The 25,475-nt window shown below is 24.3% G+C and overlaps 1 protein-coding gene across 1 annotated transcript in view; it reads right to left on the bottom strand.

Annotated features, from left to right (window-relative positions):
* Positions 1–737: 737 nt before the first annotated feature.
* Positions 738–25,475, bottom strand: part of LOC129610150 (acid sphingomyelinase-like phosphodiesterase 3b) — a gene marked incomplete at its 3' end in the record, with an annotated part of 307,142 nt that continues 282,404 nt past the window's right edge. Inside the window, exons 8-10 of the mRNA XM_055522556.1 lie at positions 14,716–14,828; positions 11,070–11,245; positions 738–1,134 (exon numbers count right to left, since the gene is read on the bottom strand). Of these exons, the coding sequence (XP_055378531.1) occupies positions 738–1,134; positions 11,070–11,245; positions 14,716–14,828 (686 nt within the window). The remainder of the gene's footprint in view (positions 1,135–11,069; positions 11,246–14,715; positions 14,829–25,475) is intronic.

Below are 25,475 nucleotides of genomic sequence, written 5' to 3'. Positions count from 1 at the left end.
TTATTAATTAGAATATAATTTTTATGAATATAATTTTGGCATACCACATTTATTTTATAATATAAATTTTTATTATAATTATTACGATAATTATTATAATTAGATTTATTTAAAATAAATTTATTAATAATATTTTTAGAACTATTTACATTATCTAAATTTTTCTTTAAATTATTATTACAATAATTGTTATATAATATAAATATTTTTAGGCATATTAATATTTTTATTGTATAATATTGTTGTTGTTGATATTTTTGCTGTTCTTGTTCTTTTTCCACTTTATTATATAATTTATTTTGCAGTAATTGTTATGCAATAATTAATATTATAAGTTTATTGTAATAAAACTTTCTGGAATTTTTCATCATTTGAACATTTCGACGATCATTATTATTATTATAATTATTATTACTATTATTAATATTTCTAATATAATTGCATAATAATTTAATACTATTAGTATTTTTAATATTATAATTATTATTAATATTATTATTTATTATATTAATATTTTTATTATTAAAATTTTTTGTAATTAATTCATTATGACATTGTTTTATATTATGCTTTCGATAGCAAATATAACAATTTTCAAAAATAAAATTATTACTATTGCAATAATAACAATACCTTATTACATTATTATTATTATTATTATTATTATTATTATTATTATTAAAATAATTACAATAATTCTTTTTAATACTATAATTATTAATAAGGTACCTATTAAATTTATATTTTATTTTATGTATAATTTCTTTAATTATACAAAAATATTTTTTTGATTTTAATAATTTCAACAAATATTTGAATAATTTTAATAAAATATTAATTATTAAAATAAAAATATTAATTAATTTTATGATACTATCAAATGAAAATTTTAAAAAAAGTTGTCGTGATGTTGTTTTAATAAATATTAATATTATTGGCATTAAATAATTTAGAAATGATGTTGTTGTTACTGTTAATTTGCCACTTGAACTTGATCTTAATGCACTTTGTTCCTTTTCAAGACATTGTCGAAATTCCATATAATCAACTCGTGTTATCGCGCAATAATGATTTAGTATACAATATCCATCACAAGAATCTGTTTGATATCTTACTGTATTTGCACGTAAATATCTGTAAATAAAATAATTCAAATAAGTTATTAAATAATTGATTTATGGCTATTCAAAGAGATTTTTATTAAATTGTTGATATCATAAAATTTCAGTCTTGGAATAAGTACAACAGTTTGTTTTCTACATAATAAATTTCGATCTTTGGTAAAATTTCTATTGAATTTACTGGAATTTAGCTATAAAAGCAAATACGCATTAAAATTTTAAAATTTTATTATAACAAAATTTAGAAAAGACTATTATTAGACTAGTTGTTGTGCTCTCGACCCATTGATTTTTAAATAGTTGATAGCAAATTAGGATTAAGGACGTTTTCAAAGCTCTCTAATTTATTTTTTAAAATTCGAAATCGTGTTGGCACCCTTCTTCATACTAAGATTTAAAATAATGTATTAGGAATACACAAACAAAAAATCACTTTATGTTTCTTTACTTAACCGATTCAAGTTTTCTCCATGTATCAAAACCGATAGTGACTTTCGCAAAATTTTTAAAAACTAATCATACGGCCTTCATCTCACTACCAGAGCTCTCAATTATTTTGTCCATTCTCTTCACTTTTCTTAATTTTGATGTAAACAATATTCTACAATAAAATTTATTCATATACCTTAAAGGGCTTTTTTAAATTATTATACATTTAAAATTTTCCCCTATCTCTACTTGTTAAACATTTTTATGTTTGTTGCTCTTTTTCATCCTTTTAAAGCGAAAAAAAAAATTAAAACGAACGCTTAGAATATTCTTACATTCATTAATATTTTTTTGAATAAAGTAAATAATTAATTCAAATTTAATTCTACCGTGTTTTTAAATACTTTTCAACTGTTATAGAAAAAAAGAGTATTCGTGATAATAAATAAGTAACAGAAGTTAAATCAAACAAAAAAGGAAAGGAAGAAAATGGAAGAATAAAGCGGCGACGATAGTGAAAAAATAAACACTTTAAGTTAAAAAAGACCAACTGTTCAAATATGAATTTATCACATAATTAAGAAAAGGCAAAGCAAGAGTAAATCAAACCAACAAATTAAAGAACCAAAGGTTAATAGTTAGAAGCACAAAGTATAGAAATGATACAAGGGTCTTTATAAATTTTACTTACGTTTATAATATATATATCTGCCTTGTACATTATACAGTTAAGCCACGCAAATTAAAAGTACAACGTTATTAAAATGGCACATATTATGTAGGTATACATAGAGGTAGGATATCAAAAAAATACGTTGTAATTTATTTTTCTATTAAAACTTCTTGTTGTTATCAATATTTTTTCTTAACAAACGTTGGTATGCTTGTAAGCATAAATAGCTTATTTTCATGTTAAGTAAATAAACTGAAAACAATTTTTTTTTTTACAACAAACAAGAAATGACGGAGAACTGAAATTTGTTTTAACTTAAAGTCAGTAAACTTACACTGTTTTTTTTTCTAATTTTTTATCTATATTGTTGAATCAGTAACAGAGTACATTGAGTTAATGAAAGTAGCGTATAGAAAAATTCATTCAACATTTTAAAATTTGTTCATTATACAATATGTATTCAATGTATTCATAAATTTATTGCAAGCAAGTAACAAGCAAGTTATTTATATCGATCGTTTATAAAGAAGAATGTCGAGGGAAATATGGCTTATGTTAAGTGCTTGCAATCATGCATACTTACATTTTACACATATCTAGATAATTACATCTCTTAACGGTTAATAAATTGACTTTTTAGCCTTTATCCTGGAGGTTAGAATATCAATGTGCTAATAAATCTTATGTTAGTTAAAAATACTTTAGTTTTGATTTTCATTAAAAAAAAGTTGAGTCAAACCAACAGTTTGTAAGGAAGGACTTTTCCCTTCAGCAACACTGATTATACTGCTGTTAAAAATAATCTAGCTATTATTGAAATTATGAACTTTCATTTACATACGAAAAAATTTTACTGATTGCATACATTTAGGATGAGGCAAAAAAAAAAGAACATTGGAAGAGGTTCTAACATAATGCTGGAATACAAGGGTTAATTGCGTCAGATAAGAAAAATAATTATATTTTTTGATAGCACGGAATTTCCCTTTCTGTATTTATAGAAATTTGGAATAGTTTGGATTTTCGGGAATATGATGGCCAAAATTCGAATTTTACCCTGCGGTATAGAAGACAAATTTTTGTTAACGGTAAATCTTTTTCCAATCGATCATTTTCCAATTTTTTTTCGGAAAAGTGCTAAAACTATTCTGTCTTTTTATGTTGTTCTCTTAACATCGTATAAATATATTTTATGTTGGCATATTTTTGAGAACTGAGTAATTTCATCATGTAAAGCTCATCTATGCTGTATCTGCTTTTGTCGAAAATTTAAAAAGTAGCTTTTTCATATAGTATTGCTTGCATGTCGTTACTTTCACAAGGGGAAGGCATATAGATATTTTTCAATTTAGAAATCTTATGTTTCTTAGAAAAATCCATTTGTCAGAAACTTCAAGTTTCTACTAAAGGGTATACAAATGTTGTAAACAACACATGGACATATGAACCAACATAACGAAACGAATGAGCACATTTTTATTCAATTTTATTTTGAAATAATATGCTTAAGACGAATTATATTCACAAAGAAAGAATGTAAAAAAAATTGATTTTACCGTGTATTTAAATTTGAGAATGAAAAGGATTAAATTTTCATTTCATATTTTGTTGCTGCGCTATATTGATTTTTTTGCTTGCAAAAATATTAAAATTATTGTGATTTCCAATAGATCAAAAATAATTATTATAAATGTATAAAGTTCATTAAACTGCATTATATTTAAGATTTTCTATAAAAGTAAATAAGTTCCTATTTTGTTAAAATGATTGGAATAACAACCTTTATATTCTCTCTTGAAATATTGAAATCTTAAAAAGGTAAATTCATTTAAGAATTACATATGTAATTTCGTAAGCATTATGTTTATAGAGGTTATGCAATAATACAATTTGTTCGTTCGAACATAAGAGACAAAAAGCGTGTTACAGAACAAAACTAATTAAATATAACAACAAAATTAGTCCAAAGTTCATAATTTATGAATAAAAATACACAAAATTTTAAGTTTCATTAATGATAGTAAAAAATTATCTGTGAAATTTCTATGAGATCATACATACTTCTTGTGTACAAACGAACATGTTCAATAACCAATGTTATTCAACATCAGATCGTTTTGCATAGATTTGATTATTATAATATTTTATAGAACGTTGAGCATTATAATATTATATTAAACATAATTATAATGTTAAAGAAGTTTCAGCATAATATTTTGATTTAAATACCTAAGGGCTCACGCAGACATACAGCTTTTCGTTCTGCAAATACTGCTTTGATCATACAGTTACATATATGAGTTTGAATAAAAATACAAATAAGCGATCAAACAGTTGCAAAACTAAAAATTGCATCTCTATCTCAGCCCTGAGAATCCCTTCTTTAAGTCTGCAATTCATAAAAATAATTTCATTTCTAAGTTTAATATTTTCAAGCTAAAATATTCATCCATAACTTAAATATACCTTTTTGGCTGTAAAAAAATTTGAGAAAAAACTAAAATTTTTCTTCTTCTTTTTATGTTTTTTAAAATTATTATGGTATGTTAAAAACATTACTTTGGTGCGGTTTTTATTTTAATATATGCAAAAATTTTTCATTCTTTACAATTACTACTACGCCTTACAATACACAATATATTTTATAATATGTAGATATGTATGAACTATGAACAAAGAATTCTTCGATGATAAGGTAAATATTTGAGATTCTTATTTTGTTTGAAACTATACCATTTTTAGAATCATACAAACTTTAACCCTTTGGCACGAATCTATTGAATTAATACGAGTAGTATTTTTAATAATGAGTTTAGGACCCTCATTATTAAAAATATTTATTGTTCTTTGATTTAATGAAAAAAAATATTTATATAAATGTTGGAACAGTACATTTTTTTAATCGCGGAGACAAATCTACATAGCAAATACTGCAATAAGCCCAATATTATCCTTTTTGGCATTTGTAGTTTATGGTATACGATTTAAATAGCTGAATCGTATAGTTATGGCAATCTTTTAAGACCGCATTTTTTTTGAATCATTATAGGTTTATTAAAAGAGCACGCTGGAATTCCAAGTAACAGTTATTTATGCAATTAAACAGTAAACAGTATTTTATGCAATTTTCAATAATAAGGTCTATGAAACTTATTAATTTTTAAAAATAATTTTTGGAACTAATTGAACTATAAAAAATCATGCAGGGTTAAAAATTTGTCTGAACTAAACTATTGATTATGATAATGTCCGTATACATACAAAGCATAAGACTTAGTAAAAAAAAAATAAAATTTAAATAGGGAACTCTTATTAAAAATAATCAGGTCATATTATGCATACCTATTACATGTGTGGCATTTTAACATTGCGTGTGGTTAAAATATCTCGAAAATGATGATAAAGTGATCGAATGAACTATCTATGTATGTATATATAATATACATAATTTAATTTTCTAAGCAAATACTTTCCATTGTTAATACTAGCTGTATATGTGAATTTAATTCTTGTGTTTTGTTTTTTGAGTGAACAACTATGTAAATTTATGCAAATATTAGCGTTTGTGCATACAACAACTTGGAAACAGTTCTATAAGTGAGCATATATGTAATGCATACGAGTATTATATCATTTATTTTCCATCAGAATTTTCGAAAAAAATTTACTAACCGCATATTGTATCAAATGACAAAATAAAAATAATAGGAAATTACAAGCACAGCACTCTCCAACCAATAAAGTTGTTCGTCTTGTTTAAATTCCAAAAAAAATAATTTAGAAATTAAAATAAGAATTTATTTTTACTCTTCCTACGGTTATCAGTATTATCCTTACAGGTACGTTGGTCATATGATCCCTCTAGTATTAATATGACAGTTTAGCTAAAGACAATAGACGACCATCTTCTATAATTTTTGACATTAACTTATAAATTGACCTATAGTTCGATTGCAAATTACGAGTACTACATTTCAAAAAAAAAAACTTTATCAAAATTTTAATCAATATAACATTGTGTTATCGGAAATTAAATTTTCTGCATTTCTCAAATGTCTGTAGTACACTTTAAAGAAACCATATATTCAAAGGTAATTATTATTGATTTAGAAAATCGTATCAATATCGATTGACTTGAAAATTGGTGCTTAAATTTTATTGGTATGCACTATAAATTTATTTAAAACTAAAAATATTAAGGTATATGTATACGTATTAAGCAGGAAGTATATATAGGGTGTTTCGCATCAAATTGCAGTGATATATTTTATCACTGTATAGATCCTCATTAGTAGACAAAACTTTTGTACGGAGATGATGTTCAAAGCTCAACAGATTCGGAGTTACAGAGGATTAAAATCAATCTCGAATGATTTTTTTACTTTTTGGAATTATAAATGTAACCACGTGCCTGTGTAAGATAGGCAAATCATTCAATAAATCTCAGAATAAGAGTTTTTAATGAATATTTACAATAATTATGATCTGTTAAGATTTCGGAATCAAATGACCAGGCCCGGTTGTGACTTGTTTTCTAAACAGTATGCCCCGACATCCTTCTCGATACAATGAATAATTTGTAATTAGCAATGCATATTGCCATTGCACTTTGATATGAGAGACCCTGTAAATGGAAAATCTTGAACAATAGATTTTAACTTTAAATCACTTCAGAAATAAAATTTGGATCTCATATTTTAAAAATTTCTAAAATCGAACTAAGTATTATAAAAGAATTTTAACACTTTCATAATTATATCTATATTGAACGTGCAACTATACATATAGATCTATATATTTTCATTTTATATTAAATTATAAAATATATTAGAAAAGTTTATTTTTAAAAACTAACTATTAACTTGTTGAAAAGTATAAAAGTTGTTTGTTTGTGTGCAGTATAATATTATAGATAGAAATGTAATATAATATAGTTTATTCACTTAAGTTTTATTACTTTACTTTAAAATTACATTTTTAGAATAAACACACAAAATTTATAGTTATTTGTGTAATATAAAAGTTTTAACTAAAATTAGAGACTCTAAAAACACTAGCTATACTCGTATAAAAATAAAATACAAAAAAACAAAATTATAGAGAAAGTGTTATACTCTATATAATATGCATATGATCTTATTAAAATTTACTTATACACTCTTCTCTTACATAACTGTAATATTATTTATATTTAGAAAAAAAAACATTTCAAGTGTGAAAGTCAAATTACTACACATAGAAGCAAGCACTCAAGTAAATTTTATATAATATTATTATATAAAAACATTTTGTCTATATACTTGACTAAGTTTTGTAAATTTATTTTTATTTATACAATATAAAGTAGATGTATATACATATGTATATAGACTTATTTATAACAGATACAGATAATAAGTCATGGTGCAAAAATGTTGACATTTTCTTCATATTGTGTAAATGTTTTTAATGTTATATTGTTGTCCTTTAAGTATAAGTATTACTATTATGTCACGTATTCTAAATTGCTATTTTTTGTCTTTTAGCATTGTACATGTATAATAGTAGTACAGAATTTTAGCTTAAATAACAAAAATAACTTTTAAAGGCCAAAGTGTGAAAATTATGTGCGTTGTTTTTTTCTATTTTGTATACTCGTATAACATGTAACATCTTTACTATTTTGTACTAAAGTGGAAATGTATAAGTAGTGTTATAAAATTTGATGTAATACTATTTTGGTTATAAATATAAAAAAAATAGAAAAATGTTAAGAATTTTAAGAAAATAACCTTTTATATTTAACCATAATTATTTTGTTATTTAAAGTGATAAAATTGCGATGGTTTTAGAGAAATAAAATCGAATTTTTTTTTAAATAAAGCAAAAACAAAATATAATCAAAGTGAACACGTCCTTCACATGGAACTTAAATCATTTCAAAATATTTTGTTATGAAAAATCCTATTAAAAGCTACATACATACACACATATAGTGTAAAGAGTACAATCTTAGTTTTGTGCGTTTTATAAATAAAGTGAATATTTTAGGGTTATGTTTTTTCCAGTCATTTTTTAAATTTATGAATAAACTTAATGAATTTAAGTGAATTATATAACAGTTTAAATGTGATAATAAAAAGTTTTGAAATAAATCTTGGAAATGTGATTAAACTGTTTGCAAGCGAACTATTTTTAAGTTTGTCGATCTGTCAAGTTTATCTGAATCGATTTTAATCATAATTTGGATATGAATTTATTTTGGCTATAATGTTGATGAACTTTTAAGAGATGTGTCGGCTTTTAGGAACTGGATATTTTTACGATTCGATTTTTGTAATTTTTGTGTACGGTTGTAATTTTTGAACATTTCTAAGACAGTAGGAGAAATCCCCTAACCTTTGGAAGTTATCAGATATCAGTAATTGTTCTTTTACTCCAGAAATATACTAGATATACAAATATGTTAAATACATATTATAAGTATATTTCGTTCATGCTGCGGGCCAAATTGTATTTTTGCGCATTTACAGAGAAATAATCAAACAATTTGCTTTGAAATTTAAATTCGCGGCGTTAAAACAATGAACTCATAAGTTCTTTTGGCAATATCAGGATTACAAAGGCGAATTTTAACTAATGGAAGATTTTAGATTTTTTTCTATATGTGAGTACTTTGTGAGTACTGTTGGAATGATTTTGTTGAATGGTTACACTTCCTTCCTTTAAACACAACCACTCTCTTTAATTTTGACTACATAACATTCACATAATATGGAAAATGAGGGAAAAAAATATTTCATATGTACATATTGCGTTATTGTTTAACGCATTTTTGATTCAGTCACAGACTATCACAATAATAGCTTCGTTTACATATAACCATGTTGTTTAGGAATAATAATAGTCCATTCTTAAAAAGGTAATTAACAATAATTATAATATTATTTTAAGATAGTTGTTTTCATTTAGGCTGATATCTGGTATTTATATAATTTTTATTGTACCTGGTTAAGATGTCCGATTAAGGTATTAAAACATTTTAAGAAAATTGGCTTTTATCGCACAAACTAGTTACCAACATGGAATTATAAGTATGCATTAAACATACTATTATTATATTTGGTAAAATTATTAAAGATTTTTTCGATAAAAATTTATTTTATAAGAAAATTTTATTGTATATAGTTTGAGGCACGCTAACATAGCTAATAACGATTGAAATAATTTCTTTGGTTAGATTATTTTATTTATAATTTTATTTTATAATTAAAACAAAAATTATTTCTAATAGCCTTGAGAAATCTAAAACGATTCGTTGCTTTTAAAATTATTATGTATAAAATTTTAAAATTTGTAAAATTTAAATTCATTTTATTTATAAAAAAAAAATATTTTTTGTTTTCGTTTTTGTAAAATTTATGAAAATGAAATTTGTTTGCACGACATTATAACTAGAATATTCATTTTCAAATTATTTGCTTTTAATTTAAAAATTTAATATTCATTTTAAAATGTTTTATTATGCAGTAAAAATTATTTAATAGAAAAAATAAAGACTCTTGAATATTATATTGTTAAAATTATATTGCATGTTACATTTTGTGTCACGGCATAGTTTCTGTCCATGCTCTTTAAAGCTCAATAATAAAATTAAATAATTTTAGACTACAAACATATACATATATATAGTTATTGTATTATTACGATATATATATGGAGAGAAGCTATTTACCATATTTAAATTTCAGTTATGTAAAAAGAAAAATACTACGATTACAACTGGGTTTTTCATGAGTTGTTTTTTCTTGTGAAGAATTTTTGAAATTTTTCAAAAATAAAATTTTAGTGACATATACAAATTTTTGGCTCTAAAACATGAACCTGTGGAAATTATACCTGTGGCATAAAAATTACAATTATGTAAAAACAAACCCATAAAAGTATTTTTATTTTTTATATCCTACTTCGCTCCTGGGAAGAGTATATCATTCACTAGCTGTCGTAGATAACCACGGAAATCGATTTGTGGTCGTAAAGCTCAATTTGTTGCGTCATTGCGCTTTACTAGTTTGAAAATTTTTTTATGAGTTTGTAAAAATGAAAATCAAATTCAAAACAATCAAATATTAATATTATTGAAATTTAGTTTCTTAACCCTTTTATTCCTCAATTATCAACATCCTATACAAATTTTTCTTAACAATAATTTTAAGTGAACTAAATTGAAACACAAAAATGTTAAACTGCAATTTTTGTTGTCTCATATAAGAAGAAAATTTTATCAAAGGGCTAGACACTAAAAAAGGTGTACCAGGAAGAGAAAAAGTAATATAATTAATTTCAGGTAGAATTTAAAAACATTACTCGTATTTAAAATATGGATTTTGTTCGATCTAGTTACCATAGTAATTTAATAATTTTCCTAACTTAGTATTCCAGCTGACTCTAACCCATGAATTAGAGGCTCAGAAGCAAATTGAACTAATACTCACAAACAATATTTTTGCTATATTGTTAGAAATGTTATAAAATTAATTCCCATATTTAATTTTATCTACAAAAAAGTCACTTCCTATATTCCGTCATTTTTTTATACCTAAACCCAAAATTTAACTTTTTTCAGTTCAAAAGTGGCCTAACCTACATATTGTGGCTAAATTTTTGGGAGTATGGGTTAGGCCTCTTTACTTCTGAGCTCCTCAAATATGGAAGTGTATTTACCCATTTCTACATTCTTTTGTAAAAGAAAACAAAAGTATATAATATAGCTATAGTATAGTCACATTATGAATTTAAAATTACAAAAATCAAGAACTTAAAAAAAATTTAATATATGTATTAATAATTTAGAAAAATATACTCACTTTGGAAACCAAGAATTATCGCTTGTTGTAAATCGATCTGCTAAATTATGTAAAGATATTGCTGATATATCTGTTAATCCATAATAATGAGTTAAATTATATTCTGGTAACCAATTTGGATCACCAATTGAATTTGCTAAATTTAAATCCAAATAATATTGTGTATAATCCAAAACCTGTTTAAATGAAATAATAAAATTAATTCAATGACTTTAATTTTTTTTTTCAATTTAAAATTAGAATTTTTATAAAATTTTTAAATTTATAAATTTTTTGTGCCCCGCAAAGTATGCAAATTTTATTTGAATAGGTAGGTTTGTGTAATATGAAAGATTTCAATCCTGTAATTTTTTATAATTAATAAATCAAAATAAAATTGTATGTTAAAGCATAAAGTACATTAAAATATTAAATTGTACTAATTTATTCGTCCATACTAAATCATATTCCCACAATATTTAAATCTATTACGTTTTTTGAATATTATTTTCAATTCCCATATAATTTATAACTTCTAATAATATTTTTTGATAAAACCCCAATGGGTTCTCTAAATTTATTCAAACTTTATTTATATAAAATAAAGGATTATTTTATTTAAATACTTTTAATATTTCTCACTTTCATGTAATCCAAGATTTTTTTTTTCTTAGTTCACTTATAAAATTTATTATTCAATGTTTTCTTTTTTTGATTTTCTTCGAATTTTTCACTTATATTCATTATTATATGTATAAGATTTTCGATTACATTTTTTTTTCCATATACTATATTGTATAAGACTTTTTTATTTTTGTTCTTGTTCTTAATATTGGTAATTCTATTACAGGATAATACAATATTATGCCTTATAATAAACATTTATATATAAAAAGAAGCCATATTGAGTTGAAAATAGAATTGAATAGAGAAATGAAGAGAAAGAGAAAAAAGAAATATGAAAATAATCCTTTTTAGTGTTTAAAATCAAAATCTAACAGAAAAGAAAATTACACTCAACAACACTATTACAATAATAATATCAAAAAAGCCTACATATTTTATTATTGTATTGGTTATATGTGGGAAAAAATTGGGAAATAAAATAATATAATAAAAAAAAAAAAACAAAAAAATAAAAATGGAACAAGGAATTTTCTCTTTGATTTTGGTCTAATTCAATAGAATACATTTTCTTAAAAAAATTTTTCAATTTTTCCTTTTTTAAAATTTTTACTTTTTAACTTTCTTCACATAGCTATCTATAATGTACGTACATATATTATCCTTACAATTTAATATTGTGTACATGAGGATTTTGATTTCATTTTTATATTATTGATATTTTATTTTTCCTTTTAGTTTGTATACCCACCCATTTTGTATACTAAACATTAGTACCTTGTCCTATGCTGTTTTTTTTTGTTAAGTTATTATAAATTTTATCCTTTTTTTTTCTTTTGTAATTTTTGCAAATGAAGTCAAATATATGTAGACTATATAAGCAGATCCTTTTCTGTTTAAAAAGGGAGAATCAAAAACCAAATTGAAAATACAAAAAAAAAATAAGAATAACAATGTTATAACCGTCAATAAGGAAGAAAGAAAAAAAAATAAAAAAATTGAAATAGAAAAAGAATGGGTGGGGGGGGGGGGTACGAATTCTAAATTTTGTTTTTGCTATTTAGACTGTAATATGTAGAATGAAAGAAGAAATAATTTGAAATCCTTTCCTTTATCATATGGCATAGTTTTCATAGCCGTATACTAAATTTGCCTTACCGTTTGCAACGCTAAGAAATAATGGTCTGAAATATAGACATTAGTGTACGTTTTTGATCAGCGACGAATTCTGAGTCATTCTAACCATTTCCCTGACCGTGTGTCCCTCCGTCTGAACGATAGTTCAAAATTTAATTGAGCTATGCTCACCAAATTTTCACAAATGTTACAACTTCCAAAGTCATTGGGTCGTATATTGTAGAAACTATTTAAGTGTAACTGAAAATTTTCATAACGAATATGGTAGTATACTCCTTATTTTCAATAAAATTTCTTTGAAATAGTATAAGTGTATGTGGTAACAGCTATTTTTGTATTAAAACAGTACAGATATAAAAAATCTGGAGTATGTGAGCGAAACAGTGCGGCAATTAACACACAGCACTTAAAATCCTTAATTCGTATGAGTATCACAAAGTTGACACGTTCAACTCTACTTATTTTTGTTTTTTTTTTCTTACAATTTAAATAAACTATACCTACAAACATACATGTATGAATATTATTAAATAGTATAAAAGCAAAAATAAACAAGCAAAAGAAAAAAAAAATGAGGAAAAAAATGGAAATGGAATGGTTTTTTGTTGCCATCTGCAGAATTTTTCAAGTGAATAATATTTGAATAAGAAAAAAAAAGGACAATCACAGGATAACAATTTATTTTACTTACATAACTATGAAAATTTTCTATGATAAATAATTGATTTTGTTTTTTTTTGAAGAAAAATTAAAATTTTTAATTTTTAATTGCTAAAGGAATTTTCCGAAAATTTTGGTATGACAATGATCAGTAGGAATAACAGCAATAAAATTTTATTTGTATAATTTATTTTTGTAAATTTTTTTAATTTTTGTCTTTGATAAACACCCCAGAAATTCATTGGCATATTGTTGTAAATTAAATCAGTTATATTTTTGTACTATCAACCTGAATTAGCTTAAAGGCATTTTGAAAAGTACATTTAAATATGCTTGCTACAATGTTGCAAAAATTGAACTAGATATAAGATTATTGTCCTCATTATATTGAACGCGTTAAGTGAAAATTTTGTGTCTTTACAATTCGTAACAGGCACTGCATTTTTTTAAATGCTGCATATAAAATTTAAAATTGATTTATTTTTCTTAAGCAAATTTCAAATTAGTAAAATGTACAGGGTCTTTCGCACAAGGTGGCAAATAATTTCAGGGATGATTCTAACACTCTCACCCATACAATTTTTTGATCAAAATTGATCAAAGAACCCTGTATAATTAATTTTAGTAGTAACCAAAGAAGAAATCGAAATTTTATACAAGTACGTATAGAATTTCCTGCAAAGTATTTGTCAAAATTCAAGACAGTGCCATATTTTCAAGATTTCATTTAAAATTTCCATGTACAAATGTTTCATAATTACTTCAGTCATAAAAATTTTTCTTATTTATTTTTATTATTTTTCAGCTTGCCACTAAAATCTTAAACACATAACATAGATGAAATAATTTTCTATATATTTGGAACTTACTGCTCTATATTTTATGTAACTTTATAAAAATGAATTCTTTAAAATTAAATTCTATTTTACTTTAAAAAATTTCTAAGAATCGTTTTGGTCTTTAAGTATTTTATATGGAATATGGTCTTGTTGTGATACAGCATTGAACAAGTGTATTATTTTTGTAATTTATAGTATAATGCTTGTATTATATTATAATATATTACACATCCACATAGATATACATATATGTATCAAAGAACACAATATCTGCACGTATGTAACGATAAACATCCTTAAAACCAATCACACATCTTCTTATACAATTTCCATAATATTTTAAATTTTTTTTATTTTTCTATTATTTTTATGTTATGTAGATTATGTTTGTATATATGTATACTGACCTGACCAGAATCCGTATCAAATTTATAAAGCCGCATAGCAGGATTATTTGAACCGACACTCATTTTTCGTGGTGTAACAGATGGTGAAATCATGATCCAAGAAACTGGTTTTCCTGTTTTAGTTTTTTGTTTTTTTTTTTTTGATGCAAAAAAATAAATTGAAATATAAAGAAAAAAAATTAGTTTGAAAAAATAAATTTGGGTTTTCAAAATTTTATAAAAAATAATTTTAAAGTTTGATATGTTAATAAAGTCAAAAAAGTCTAAGGTTTTTGCTTCTCTATGAAAATAAATTTTCAATTTAGGGGGGTATTGTTTAGCTATTAATTTCTTTGATAATTTTTTGCTTGTCGAACTTGTACAGAGATACCTACTTGCTCAGTTGAAGATATTAAAATTAATACGTATATTAAAATGGACAATTAATTGCATAGACTAGCTGTAGACAAGCAATAACAGATTCACAAATCTTATATATTTGAAAATTTTTAATATAACTCTAAAATTTCTAGGAGACACGGGAGTATAGCCATAGACTAAGCGTAAATCAATTTTATTATGTAAAATACATATGATGCACTTCATATTATCCAAATATATTTTAAACTATAATTTTAATCAGTTCAGTTTTTTATTTGAAGGACCCTATATGTTTATAGTATTGCGGTATAGTCTCCAGTATCAATAACAAAATTCGCTTTTATATTTCATTATAACAATTATATTTGGTTCTTATAATAGCGCTAATTTTTCATAGCATGTCCAAATATTTTTAACCTTGTTCTAAGAACTACGGAGAAAATTTGAATTTCTCCCAGTTTTAAGATAAAATATTTAAATTAAAATGCAATTTAATCAATTTCATAAAATATTCTTAGAATATTTGCCAATAAAGAAATCTTAAATCAAATGTTAAAGCTTTCACAAAGTCCTGATCAAATAATTGCGATAAATATGATGACAAACAATTTCTCGAAATTCTAATAACAAACATGGCATAATAATTTGTAAATAAATCTAGTTATTAATCCAATTGAATGCCATTGCAATTGGTACTTGTAACACTTATCTTAAAGGAATAAGTTAAAATTTTTTCATTTATAACCAGGTATGGCCGTTCTTTAGCTCCAAATATACTTTTAGTTACAATGTAATTTTTTTTTAAATTATGTATAACTTTTGTCTTTAAAAATAATCAATTTTTCAGTAATATTTTATTTTTTAAAAGGTATACAAAATTCAATCCTTTTTCAAAATTAAACAATACAGAAAAAGAAATTTTCAAAACTACAAGTTTTTCTTTTAACCTGCACTTCAATGTTTCACAATTATTTTGTTTGAAAATAATAAAAACAAGAAGAAAAAACAAAATACAATTATATTTTCTAATCATATTTTCTCTATTTATTTTTCCCTTCAATAATTTTCATTTTATTTTTTCCATAAAAATAAAGACAAAACGAAGAGAGAGGGAATATTAAAATATTTTGCATATTTGTTTTTGTATATTTAATTTTATACATCGTATGCATGTATGTTTGTTTGATCTAAATACACCAAGTTTAGGTATAGGAACAATATCCATTGAAATTATATAGTGTTTAATATACGTTACTATCTACATACACACTGTAATCTACTATACGTTTTAGATTTTGATATGGACAAGGACATAGTCCATTTACTTTTCAAATCGAAAATGAATTTCCAATTCACTCTAGTAATTTTAAGGCTACCATTGTGAAAAAGTTTTCTTTTTTTTTTGTGTTAACCATTAACCGCAATTATTTTAGAATAATAATTACTGATTTTAAGCAAACATTTGTTAATACATGCATAATTATGCGTGTTCAAAATATATTTTAAATTTAGAAGAAAATTGCATTGAAAGTCGTCTTATCTCGAGAGAGCAGAGTTTAACATGAGGGTGAACTGTACAGTATAGTAATTGGTAAATAGTGTTGCTTAATGGTAATTGTAAACCGTTATTTTCCTCAACTTCGAATTTGTCGCCGGTTATTAATCATGAATTTGGAGTTTTGAAGATCAAATAAAACAGCATGGTTTTTGCTGATGCATTAGTAAAAAATTAAATTATTTACAATTTAAAATTTAGGAAACAGATTATTTTCTTAGACATTTGTGACCAGAACCAAATCTAATAATAATATAAAAGAAAGGAGTTTTAATATTTTAAAGGTTTTTTATAAGACCATAATTGTTTTACAAAATATTACATTAGTTTTGTGAATTTCTGAATTCAATCACATTAAATATGAATAGCAGTTTAATATTGAAAATATTTAAGTAATGCTTATATGAAAATAACCCTATAGTGCAAAAATTTGTGGTAATAATAAGTAGTAAGGAAATTTTACTTGATTAATCAAATATTATTTGCCAGAATTAGCGAAAATGGAAAACATTTTACAATTAAACGTTGTTTTAACTGCTCTGTTGACACACGCTTACCCGGGTGTGTTTCTCAATTTTAACAGTTAACTTTCATTGCTTCTAGAGTTTCAGATGAACTGAAATTTTCAAAGCTTCCTAAATAATATTAATTAATATTGAAGAATGAAAAAAATTGTTTAAATATATACATACATATATTATATTTTTATACATTCTAAGCGATTGGATTTGTATACCACTTATTTCGCACATCCAACATACCCTGGTAAGCAGTATGTGTTTCATTTAATATCGAATTTGACAGTAAAACTTGATTGAAAGCAGGTACCCAAGAAACAATAATCGTAATAAAAAATAAATATTTAAATGCAAAACCTGTTTCCAAAAAAAACAGGTACATGTGTGTGCCAATAACCAACTTCACACTGAGAAAAATAACTACTACCAGAGCTATAGTCCAGTAAATTTAGTTATTCTTTATGTAGAATATTTACATCATATTTTTTTGAGTTTTCAATTTGTGAGTAATGTAGGTATTTTACTGATATTAAATAATTATTTTTTTTTAAATAAATTTGAATCAAGGACGCATTTACAGGTTTTTTGTAAAATTAATTCACCAATATATCTTTGTAATGAACAGCTAATTTACTCGAGGGCTAATTCTAAATTTCAATTAATTTAAGAAAAAATTTTATGCCCGTAATTTTTATAATTTGAATAAAATCAACACCATTGATATAAGACTCATTCAATTTGTATAATATATGAATTTGAGTATTTTGTGGGTTTTAAAAAAATTTTCACAAGCAATCTTATACTGCCTATACTGCACACTATAATATTTTCTTAAACATTAAATGACCATGTAATAAATTAAATAATAATATTATCATAAATATTTGAAATTATTGAATATTTGATCAACATTTTACATGTAGACCGATTCTAATTTTATTACATTCATTACCACTTTAATATTTACCAGGGCTATTAATTTACATATACATTGGCATATTTTGTTATTTACATAAATTTAATATTTTCGTTTAAAAGTCAATTTTTACAATATCTCTGCCCATACTATAAAATTTTGTACCTATATGCCCTTACATCACTTATACTACGTATTACGTAGGTATTAGAAATTTCTATAGAATAAAAATGAAAATAGTGAAAAATTAAGAACGAGATAAAAAAGCAAACCAAAATGGAACAACAAAATTTTTATACAAAAGTTTTAAACAAACATGTAGATAAAATACAATATCAGCAGTTAAATATAATGGTAAATATTAAGGTATCCACAAATATACCAGAAAATAAAAAAAAAAAACTAAACCAGAAATTATTAAGGAGGATAGAAGGGTGCATTTGTATACTTTATGGTATAGATTTAGAGTAATTCAAAATGGTGTCAACATGAACAATTACAATTCATTCAGAATAGAGAATAGTTTGAATTTGAATTGATTTGATTTCTCTATAGGCATTGTTTGGACTCTATATTTGAGTATTAACACTTTTATGCATACTTTTTTTTTTGAAATATTTTATAAATTAAAGTTTGTATAGATTTTTTGATTTTTTAAATTTTTAGATTTGATTTTAATTTAATTTTTGCGGTGGACCAATTACAAAAAATATTACTAGAGTATGTTTGAAAAATTCAAAAAAAAAGGAAAATAAATAGAGTGTTAGTCATTCATGTCAACTCTGATGTCATATCTGCTCAAATAAATTACTTCAGTATTAGAAGAGGACAGGGTTTATAGCAATTCTAGAAGATTTTTTTTTTGAGAACAGTATAATGTGTCGCCACGTTTGAATAATAATTTACGCAGTATTTTTGATTAAGAATTATTATTGGTCTGAGATTTGAAAGTAGTCTTCAGCTATGGAGGTTTGAGTCTATACGAGACATTCTGAAGATCGAATCCGATAAAGGAAGTAACAACTTTTCTTTGAGTGCCCAAATTGAATCAATATTTTAAAGTATCAAAAAAAAACTCTAATACAATAATCAACGTCAATGTCAATTTTCTTCTAAATTTGAAAAATATAAAATTTATTAGGATTGCGTTTCTAAATTACCTTAATAGAGATCCTTTTCAAAAATTTCTTTCTAATCATATTTCTTCATAGACCTTTAAAATTTCATATTTTTTCATAGACCTTTAACATAACTAATTCTATAATATACACACATCCCCTATTCTTATAATTGTATATTTGACGGTTTGTAGTGGAAAAGGAAGGCGACACATGGACTATGGGTACACACAAGCGCAATTTTTTTTATTAAGTTTTTATATTTATTCTAGATTTACTAAACATGATATGTACTTAATTCGTTGCTTTTATTAATAATAAAACATTTAATGTCCAATATAAAAAAAATGAGATTATTAGGCGATAAAAGCTCCGTTATTTGTTTATAATTTTTACCTTCTAAATTTTTTTGTTAGTTTTTTTTGATTTTGACGTTACATGTTTCTTTTATTGACAAGGATATAGAATAAATTATATACCATAAATATATGGGGGCCATATTTTAAGTATAATTTCATTCTCCTTTTTCCATCTTAAGTAAATATTTTAGGAAAATATTATTTAATATTATTATAACTTACAATCAAAAAATAATTTTGTAAATAATTCGTTTCTTTTATAATAAAAAAATTAGACTAAATGCTCGTGTATGATAGGGCAGTTTTGAAGGTTAATTTATAATAAGTGGGGTACTTTTACCTATTTTCTAAGGAATTTTTTTTCTGCCATATGGGATTTTAATATTTGAATTCTTGAATATGTAATTTAAGTCAAACATTTGTGATAGCTTGTTTTAAATTAGTTTTGTTTTATTAATTTTCATGTAATTTTAAGGATTTCAAGGATCTACATAAGAATGCATAATAATATTTTTGATTCTCGATTTATTATGTTGCAATGATTGGTGTTTAACGATTTGGAATAAAGTTGACATACTTGGAAATTAAAGTACTTAATTTTTGTAAATCTTGCATTTTTAAACCTCTTGCATTTTTATAATCAAATTAATTATTCTTGTGGCAACAATTGAAATTTAATTTAGTCTCCGCTCTGTTCATTAACTATGTGTATACTGCAGCTGTAAATTTTCTCGAGTAACATTTTGGTTGTATTTTGAGCTACAAAACTCTGACCTATTTGCAATTGTCAACGAGAAAAGCAGAATGCTATCTAATTGTCGTGAGATTTTGTTCTTCATATTAAATATCTCAAAAATATCAAAATGGTGAATAAGGTACCAATTATTCATGCGAGTCAATTTACAGCTATCTATGTTGTACTTTTGCCTAATATTTTCAATATCGAAAATTTAACAAAAAGTTTGGAGTTTTTTTATAAAATTCATAAAAATTTAATAAATTTTCTTATGACAATTTTGTTTAAATTCAGGCATTTTCGAGTTTTTAACTTTGGTTTCAATGATTTTTATTCAATACAAAATTCTATTTACCGAACCCATTGCATACAATAAAGGAGATTATTTGGTGGCACTATATAAGCTTCCCTTGATAGTACAAGAAATCAAAAAAATTTTTGGAAGAAATCGGGAGCTAGCAACTAAACTTAAAGGCTAACTTTATTGACACTGGGCCTTTACTTACGGGTCAAAAAGAAAATATAATCAACCAATTTTCTTTAAATTTGATATTTGAATTCAATAAAATAATGAACTTCTAAATTTTTTTAGAATATCAAGGAATTGAATGGATATAATTGAGTCGAAATATCAAGGCTTGGAAATCAGCTCTTTTACTAAGAGCCGATTTTAAATTTTTTACCCTATCTCAGGAGTTAATTGACGCAATTCCTTAAAGTTTAATATTTGAATTTTGTTTGCTTTCCTGAAGTAACTTACGAGCTTTTCAAGGAATTTAGATAGCATAAAGTCTATTAAGAGCAAAATTTAAATTCTTGTGGGTATGTTAAATAAAAGCTTACTATAGGGTCTTTAAAACTAGGAAAAAGTATTTAAAGGGCATTTCTATTATCTTATGAAAGATTTTCGCTTAACTATAGAAAATACATCATGCGGTCGATTATGTGCTGATTACATCAGATTTTTTTCTTGTTTTTACGTGGGTAGGATGCACGTGTGTCGCTTCAATCTCAGTATTTATGATACTCTAAAAAGGAAGTGTATTGTATTGCAGTTCTCAAGTTTGTTTTTAATTTTCTTAAATATTGTAATTAAGTTTGCTTCATTGGTCATTAAATTTCAGATATTTTGAGTGTTCAATTTTAAGTTTTTTACATTTTTCCGTACATATTTACATGGGTTTCTGAAAATCTTGCAAAAATTGAAACAAAAATCTGTAAAATTTCAAATAGTAGAATTATTTCTTAAAGCGTAAAAGATTTTCTTTAAATTTGAATGTATAAGTAAATAAAATTTGTGCGTGTATATGTATATAACTATCCTATAGTTTGATAAATGAAATCGACCATAAATTTCCTCTCAATTTTTTTTTTTATTCTCAATTGATTTACTAACCATTATAATATTATTTCGAGGACTTTTTCCAAGTAAAATATTTTATGTACATATAATATACGCCCTATATAGATATAGTATAGTACATATGAATATTTATTCCACATGTATGGGATATTTTCAAATATAATACGATATTGGAAATATGTATGTATATGCAGTTGTTAGAAGTAAATTGGTTTTGATTCATATATGACGTACAACATATTATGCTATGGTAAAATAAAAGTTTTCCAAGTATATAATGATGCTTGTATTTTGTTAGTATATAAAGAAATTGCTCTTGTTTTTGTACAATTTACTTTCTTATATAGGATCCTATATTTTCTTGTATTTTATTTATTTTTTCTTTTTACATATAAGTATTATGGAAATGAGCGCGAACGATTTTTTTGTTTTTTAGCTATAGTACTTTTTTATTCAAAAAATAAAACGAAGAGTAATAATATAATAAGAGTAATAAACAAAAAATATATTACGGTATTTGCTAGGAATGAGCGTTATAAAATATACTGTTAGCAATCTATACCATATTTAATATATAACACAAATAATTTTTATGTCGTATATGAAATCTAATATTCATTTTCTAATATTATGCAGGAATTTCAATGTGAAACATGAATTCAAATTTACTATTCAATAGATTGAATCGGAATTGGCCTAAATAAAATATTAATATGACCGAAACAAAAATCGACAGTTTCGATACTTGGTTGCTGTTATGTAAATTTTAGAGAATGAATTCAAAATTTAAGATATTATCATTTTAAATTGCTTAGAAATGTTGTATGTGGAGCTAAAGATACTCAATTTAAATCAAAGATGAAGATAATAGATTTGTTACGTTTAATTAAAGCCTTAACTATTAGGAATACATACGACACAAAAGTAATTCATTAAAATAATTGTTCTACTTAATAAAATTTCATACCATAAGCTTCTACTTGTAAAGAAGCTATGTACTATGGTTCCAGACTTGAATCTTATAATCAATATTTTTTATTATTTTTATACACTACACCCTCGTGAAACGTATATTAACTTTGATATGGAGTTTGTAACCATTTGAAGGAATCGCCTGCCGTATGGACATGCAAATATATTCTTGCTCAGCGTCTAAAATTCTGCGTTGATTCAGACATGTCCGATCACACGATAATTCAAAAACGAACAATGTAATCGACACTAAACTTTCTTTAATCACCAACAAGTAGCTTCCTTTCAGCCAATGTCGGCTGGTATTGTAATCGGACCAATTCAGACAGCGGTTCGGCCAATTACAATACAACCCAAAGACGTTATTTTAAATATTACAAAAACTAACAGAGATATTAATATGAAATTTTGTAAAGGTGTCTCGGATTACAATCTACATACATTCAACTCAAGATTTTAATGAAGAGGCTGCTCTAGTTCGGGTAGCTATCATACAACTTCAAAATCTAATTTTAAATAATTTTAATTAATAAATGCCAATCGTGTCTAGTCCAATTGGATGCATGTCACACATATCCGTCTCTATAGAATGGTTTCACAGGTTCGAATAATCGCTATACAACAATGAAAAGTTCAGGACATAATTCGATTAGTTCGGCCACTTGAAACATTTTTACTTGTTTAAGATAATTTATTAAGAAAAAGAGTCACACCAACTTCCTCTGATATCCTATGAAATTTATTAAAACGGTTTGCAAATTTTATTTTTAATATTTTCTCGATATCTTAAGGATATTGTATATATATGTATGTATATTGTTTAGATACACATTCCTAATATTATAGACATGTACATATATACATACATATATGTATGTATGTACATAAAAATATTATATGAACTGAAATTGAATGGTTTTTCTTATTCATTCGTTCATTTCTTTTTCTCTGTTCTTTATTATACATGGATGAATGAATTGTGATTTTATATTTTCAAGAATAAATACGAGTACACCATATGAAAATTGAGGTATTTTTCAAAGCAATTACAGTCATAATATATGAGTGTAATATGTATTTTGGTGGTTTATTTAACAAGATATTATTAAAAAAAAAAACAATAAAGAAACTAAAAAACAAGTAAGAAGTTTTATAAAAAAGAAAGAAAAATATTTTCTTCTTTCGGTCTCTTATTTTTTAAGAACAATTTTTATGAAAATATTACTTGAAAGAAAAAAATACAAAATAAAATTCAACACTAAGATGTTATTGAATGGAAAATACGTTTGAGTAGTGAAGTAATGAAGCAAAAGAATTTCAAAAATTTTTCATTAAAATTACAAAAAGGAAAAAAACCCAAGTATGTATAAAATGATATTAAAGAATATTTTTTTAGAGTGGAACCGTGGTGTCATGGTGGGGGGATACAAAGCTTTCCTGTATGCATTTATTTTGAAATTATATTTTAAAAATAATTTAATTTCTTATAGTGGGTGTTTATTTTATTTTTGATTATTTGAGAGCTTCAATTTTGCCAATCAATAATGTTATCGCTGAAAAAATATTTTTATTTTAAAATTTAAAAATAAATTTTACTTTTTTTCTCTAATATTTGGCTAATAGAGCAAAATATAACAGAGAATATTATTGATATATGAAATACTAATAATGTTCTCTATATATAACAGGACTACTCGTAATCTTATTCCTTAGCACTTATAACAAAATTTTGAAATCAAAAATCTAAAAATAATTCTCAAAATGAAAATCTTTCTTTCGATATGAAGTCAGTCCAATTCATATTTTCGAGACTTTCCAGATCTAATGAAAATTCAAATTTACCAGAATCGTTATTCAACAAAGCTTGTTTGGAGAGTCCACGTTTTGTCTGAAGATAAGAATTAAATTAATTTTTGAAATATAATTTATAGAAAATTATGAAAAAAAATAGAGTCGTTGAAGCTTACAGGCTATAACGTTTTCATTTACTGCTTTGCTAAATTTTGAAACTCTTGAAATTCAAAGAAATTTTAAATTTTTCAAATTATTTACTGCAGCGACCGAAAGCACTATTCATATTTTATTCCCCAACTAAATCCTATGTCTTGGCCTTAACTGTGTAGAGCTTATTTTATTTAACACAATTACCTGAAATAATAAGCTCTAGTTGAATTTATAATCAGAAATTAATTACCTTAATTGAGTACAACATTAATGAAGAGCATTTTTTCACTGAATGAGGGCGTTTCGAACCACTAAATAAACTTAATAAAATACGACTAATGTGCTATACTCTAAAATTCTATATTTAATTAATTTTATGTCTGAATTCATGTCTTATAATGGCAATGCCAATGATATACACTTCATCTATATCCCTAAATAATTTGATTTCAAACATTACTTTTTCGTTTTTAAAAATAATTTCTTAAATTTTATTTTAGACATTAAAAAACTCTTTAAAATTTTATAGCTAACGATGTAATAGGTAGGTAGAAACAAAAAATATTTTTATTCCGAAATTTAAAGCTTTAATATGAACTTTGGTGCAGGAAAATTTTCTAAACGAAATTTTATTTTTCCCAACACGCAAAAATGATATCGGGGCAAAAAAAAATTAAATAAAATCTCAGCCTTATTTTATGCTAAAATTTTCTGTCTAAAATTATCACAATTATTTTTTTTCATCAAAAAATGACCTTGTAAATTATCTTTATACGTACATGTATACATTAATTTATGTCCTTTTCATATACACACAAATACTGCAGCTTATCTTCAAAAAAAGGTTTGATTATATTTTACTTTTATATTTTTTGTATTACTCAAACAAAATATTACAATCGGTTATTACCTAAAGGAA

The sequence above is a fragment of the Condylostylus longicornis genome, unplaced genomic scaffold (assembly GCF_029603195.1).
Source record: "Condylostylus longicornis isolate FDR11 unplaced genomic scaffold, ASM2960319v2 ptg000044l, whole genome shotgun sequence".
Classification (NCBI taxonomy): Eukaryota; Metazoa; Arthropoda; class Insecta; order Diptera; family Dolichopodidae; genus Condylostylus; species Condylostylus longicornis.
Note: the sequence above shows the minus strand (reverse complement) of the source record. Positions and strands in the feature narration are given on the sequence as shown.